Source organism: Triticum aestivum, chromosome 5B, assembly GCF_018294505.1.
Source record: "Triticum aestivum cultivar Chinese Spring chromosome 5B, IWGSC CS RefSeq v2.1, whole genome shotgun sequence".
Taxonomy (NCBI): Eukaryota; Viridiplantae; Streptophyta; class Magnoliopsida; order Poales; family Poaceae; genus Triticum; species Triticum aestivum.
Genome location: NC_057807.1, coordinates 534,629,751 through 534,634,346, shown reverse-complemented (window position 1 = coordinate 534,634,346; position 4,596 = coordinate 534,629,751). Strand labels below are relative to the sequence as shown.

The 4,596-nt window shown below is 60.5% G+C and overlaps 1 protein-coding gene across 1 annotated transcript; it reads left to right on the top strand.

The window, feature by feature from the left end:
- The first annotated feature begins 2,507 nt into the window (after positions 1-2,507).
- LOC123116787 (probable flavin-containing monooxygenase 1) lies at positions 2,508-4,363 on the top strand. Its single transcript, XM_044537695.1, has one exon. The coding sequence runs from the start codon at positions 2,588-2,590 to the stop codon at positions 4,202-4,204; it is 1,617 nt and encodes a 538-aa protein (XP_044393630.1). The 5' UTR covers positions 2,508-2,587; the 3' UTR covers positions 4,205-4,363.
- Positions 4,364-4,596: the final 233 nt, after the last annotated feature.

Genomic DNA, 4,596 nt, shown 5'->3' with positions numbered 1-4,596 from the left:
GTGCCTGTGTGGCGTCAGGCCGAGGGTAGCTCTTCGGGCGTTATTGTGTCGTCGTACGAATCAACGCCAATGACCATGGACATGGTGGCGTTCGAGCATGCTCGGCGGTGGCCGTTGGTAGTCATTGGGTTGCCCCCTCAGTTCCACCGGGACCGGCTAGGGACACATGCGTGGGAGCCTCCTACTGTGGAGGTGCCGTCGCAAACCCTGTGGCTGACTCCGGGCTAGGAGTGAAAGGTGGTCCTTTTCATTCTTACTATTGTGGTCGAGTGGTCGTGACGTGGATGGTTGGCAGTGCCCAGGGGAATGGATGCCGGGGCGGCGGCCCCGGACGACATGCTTCATGATTGGCTTTCCGGTAGGCTTTGTTGTGGCGGTGGTGGCTCCATCTATTGGTCGTGTGGGCGACCATGGATGTAGTGGCGGGAGGCTCAGGCCTGCTTTAGCAGTGCCCAAATCCGGGGTGCACAAGTTGGCCTTCGTTGAGGTGGTGGCCAAGACTCCTCTTGGTGATGCAGGCGAGTGTCCGAGCGAAAGCTCCGCGCCTCTGGCACCGACGACGGCGACGCCCGCAAGTGCCGCTTGCTTCTTGAAGACGGCGTCGTGGATCTCGTCCCGGTTCCAGGGCTCATGGTGAACACTTTTGTGTGTTCTCAGACTCGGCAGCGGCGACGCTTCGCGGCGTCATGTTCTTGGGAGCATTGTCATAGAGCTCACGGGTCTCTGTTCGGGCCTCGGTGAGGTGTTAGGCTTGTTCTAGTCTCATATTGTATCTTTTGATTTGCTTTGGAAAGGGACCTCCCCACCATATTATATCGTTCGCCGTGTACTTTGATTCGTTGCTTTATTGATAAAAAGAAGGGAATCGTTTGCCAACGGCGCACCGGCCGAAGCTTCGGCCGGTCGCGTCCACGCGCAAACGCGCCCAGCGACCCACCTAACGACACGTAGGATGAGGGGCCCGCCCACGTGCGTCTTCTCCTTCCTGCCCTTTCTCTTCTTCCTCTCGGTCATCTCTCTCTTCTCTCTCCCCGTTGCCATGGTCAACCTGTCGCCCACGCCGGAGGCTTCCCAGGGACGCCGCCGTCATGGGAATCAGCCGATCTGGCCACCCTCGACCAGATCCGTGCGGATCCGCATGCATCGGAGCTCTGCCTACCTCACCGGACCTGGCCACGCCGGAGCTGCAGCCAACCATGGCAGACTACAATCATCGGTGGAACCAGTTGTAGCAAATTCAATCATCGGTGGTAGCGAAAATCTACTACGGTTGCAGCAAAACGACGATGGCCATGGGCAGGCATGGGAGCTCGGTGGAGCAGCACAAGTAGCTGTGATAATTGTTGTAGCAAATTTCAACGCCGTTTGTAGCAAAACCAAACTATGGTTGCAGCAAAACGGCGTCATTGTCATCGCGGGTTCACAGCTAAGACAATAAGTTTGAAGCTTTTTTCATTGCCCGTTGTAGCTTTTGTAACCGCCGGTTGCAGCTTTTTCGTTTGTCGTCCATGGGTACGGCTCCACAGTTGAAGCTTTTTTCATCGTCGGATGAAGCTTTTTTTTTCACCGGTTGTAACTTTTCTTTGGTCGTTCATAGTTTCCGTCGTACGAGTTGAAACTTTTTTCATATCTAGTTGAAGCTTTTTCCGTCAGCGATTGTAGCTTTTTCCGTCGTCGGTTGCAGCACTGGGCATATTCCCCCGGGGCTTGATTTTTTGTTGCAAGCGGGGGATGAGCACCAGCGAGCAGACCGGCGAGCACGCCGGTGAGCTCCGGTCGTCCCCACCGGAGCTACAACGGTTGCCACGGAAGCTACAACCGCAGGGGTGGGTTGCTGCATGGGCGAAGCCGGTGACGAGGACGGCCACCCAGGGCTGGGACCGGCGACCATGGCGGCCGGCGAAGACGGCCGGCGAGGGCGGCGAGGGTGTCGACGAGCTCGAGAGACGAGGAGGGCAGGCGGGGGGCCGACGCCGAGGGAGAACGCGCGCGCCGGCGAGATGGGGTTCCTTTTCTCGTACGCGCTCGCGAGAGGAAGACGCCGCCCAGGGATAAGGATCCAACGGCTCGGGACGGGCCGATCTGACGGCTAGGGTGCGACCGGCCGAAACGTTCGGCCGGCGCACCGGCGCAGATCGTTGCCCTAAAAAGAAATATTCAACCATCCTACAATTTTCACCCGCACCACCTGTTGTCAAATGCCAGCTTCCCCACTGGCTCTAGGAGATTGCTCGAGAGCATACAAAGATTTATCAAGCTTCCGAACATGATGCGGTAACTTGGATGAACAAACCCTAGCGGTTGACACATGTACACATCCTTCCCTTCCAGAATGCCATCTAAAAACGCATTTTATTCTTGCTGTTAGTCTGCTATATCGACGAGCTCACTGACGTCAGACCAGCAAGCAGCCCATATTGAACGGCACTCACCTCCAGATTCATCCGGTTATAAAATGCTGCACGTGAAGCGCGCCACCACATACTAATAATATTACCAGCGCGGCGACCCCTCCCAAAAGATTAATATATCAGCAGCTGTGTCAGTGTGTCGATCCAAGAAACAGCTAAGCTGCCTACCGTCGACGATGGATCACAGGGCGAAGCGGGTGGCCATCGTCGGCGCCGGCACGAGCGGGCTGGCGGCGTGCAAGCTCCTGCTGGCGCGCGGGTTCCGGCCGGTGGTGTTCGACGCCGGGGAGTCCGTGGGCGGGCTGTGGACGCGCACGCTCGCCTCCACCAGGCTCCAGTCGCCCACCGCCGCCTACCGCTACTCGGACTTCCCCTGGCCGGACTCCGCGGGCGCGTTCCCGCGCCACGACCAGGTCGTCGACTACCTCGCCGCCTACGCGCGCCGCTTCGGCGTCGACGGCTGCGTCAGGTTCCGGAGCCGGGTCGTCGCCGCCGAGTACGTCGGTGCGGAGCCGGAGTGCGCGGCGGACCGGTGGGAGAGGTGGAACGGCAACGGCGAGGCCTTCGGCGACGGCTCGGGCGCGTGGCGCCTCACCGTGGGCCACCGCGGCGCCGGCGAGCAGGAGCCGGGGACGCAGGAGGTGCACGAGTTCGACTTCCTGATCCTCTGCATCGGCAGTTTCAGCGGCGTGCCCAACATCCCGGTGGTGTCCCCAGGCCCGGAGGCGTTCCGCGGGCGGGTGCTCCACTCCATGGAGCTCTCCGACATGGCCGACGCGGACGCCGCGGCACTGGTCAAGGGGAAGCGCGTCGTCGTCGTCGGCTCCAGCAAGTCGGCCTTCGAGATCGCCGCCGACTGCGCAGAGGCCAACGGTGCTGCGACGCCGTGCACAATGGTGTGCCGGAACCCCCAGTGGCTGCTGCACCGCGCGGAAGTGTGGGGCGGGGTCAGCATCGGGTACCTCTACATGAACCGCTTCGCCGAGCTGATGGTCCCCCGTCCCGGCGCCGGCGCCGCCTCCCGCCTCCTCGCCGCGCTGCTCGCGCCGCTCGCGTGGGCGATATCGGCGGCGACGGGGGCGTACTACCGGAGGGCGATCCCGATGCGGGAGCACGGCATGGAGCCCGGGCACGGGTTCGCGAGGGGCGTGTCGTCGTGCCTCCTCTCCATGCTCCCCGACGGGTTCTACGACAAGGTGAAGGAAGGCAGCGTCGTCTTCGCGAGGTCCAGGTCCTTCGTCTTCTGCCACGACGGCCTGGTGCTCCACGGCGCCGGCGCCGAGAAGCGCGTCGTGCCGGCCGACGTGGTGGTCCTGGCCACGGGCTTCCGCGGCGACGAGAAGCTGAGGGACATGTTCGCGTCGCCGCGGGTGAAGGACATCATCGCCGGGTCGCCGGACACGGCCGTGCCGCTGTACCGGGAGTGCGTGCACCCGCGGATCCCGCAGATGGCGGTGGTGGGGCACGCGGAGGGGCTGAACAACATCTACGCGAGCGAGATGACGGCCAAGTGGGTGGCGCGGCTGCTGGACGGCGCGTTCCGGGTGCCGGGCGTGCGGCGGATGGAGGAGAGCTGCGCGGAGTGGGGCAGGTACTACGCGCGTCGGAGCGGCGGCGGCGGGGAGGGGCAGCGCCCGTGGAGGCCGTGCCTCGGCGCGGTGAACGTGTGGTACAACGACGAGCTGTGCCGCGACATGGGGTGCGACCCGAGGAGGAAGAGGATGAAGGGGCAGGGGCTCCTCGCCGAGTGGTTCCAGCCCTACGGCGCCGTCGACTACGCCGACATCCAGTGACTACGCTTGGTTGAAATGCTACGGGCATTAGACAACTCGATCAATGTATCTTTTTATTTTTTGAGGGATCGATCAATGTAATTCAAATCGTCGCTCTAGTCAGTCATGTCGTTGTTGATCATGGATAAGAAGCCATCAAGGCCATAGTTTTGTCAGTAATGATACACGCTACAAACGAGTTACAGGATTTTACAAACAAGGTTAATTTGATTGGTTAATAGGTGAGGACGGTGGCCCACCATTCTGAAAATCAGGAGTTCAAGTTTGTGAATAGTATGAGATGAAAAGAGCCTGTAAAATCATGATTTGTTTGTAGGTCTAGCATTTTTTATCTTTGTCAGAGCAGCGTCCTTGAAAAGACGCGTAAATAGCATAAAAGCTTTGAGGTTTTG

Excerpts from the sequence above, each read along its gene's own strand:
- LOC123116787 (XM_044537695.1), top strand. The coding sequence starts at position 2,588 with ATGGATCACAGGGCGAAGCGGGTGGCCATCGTCGGCGCCGGCACGAGC.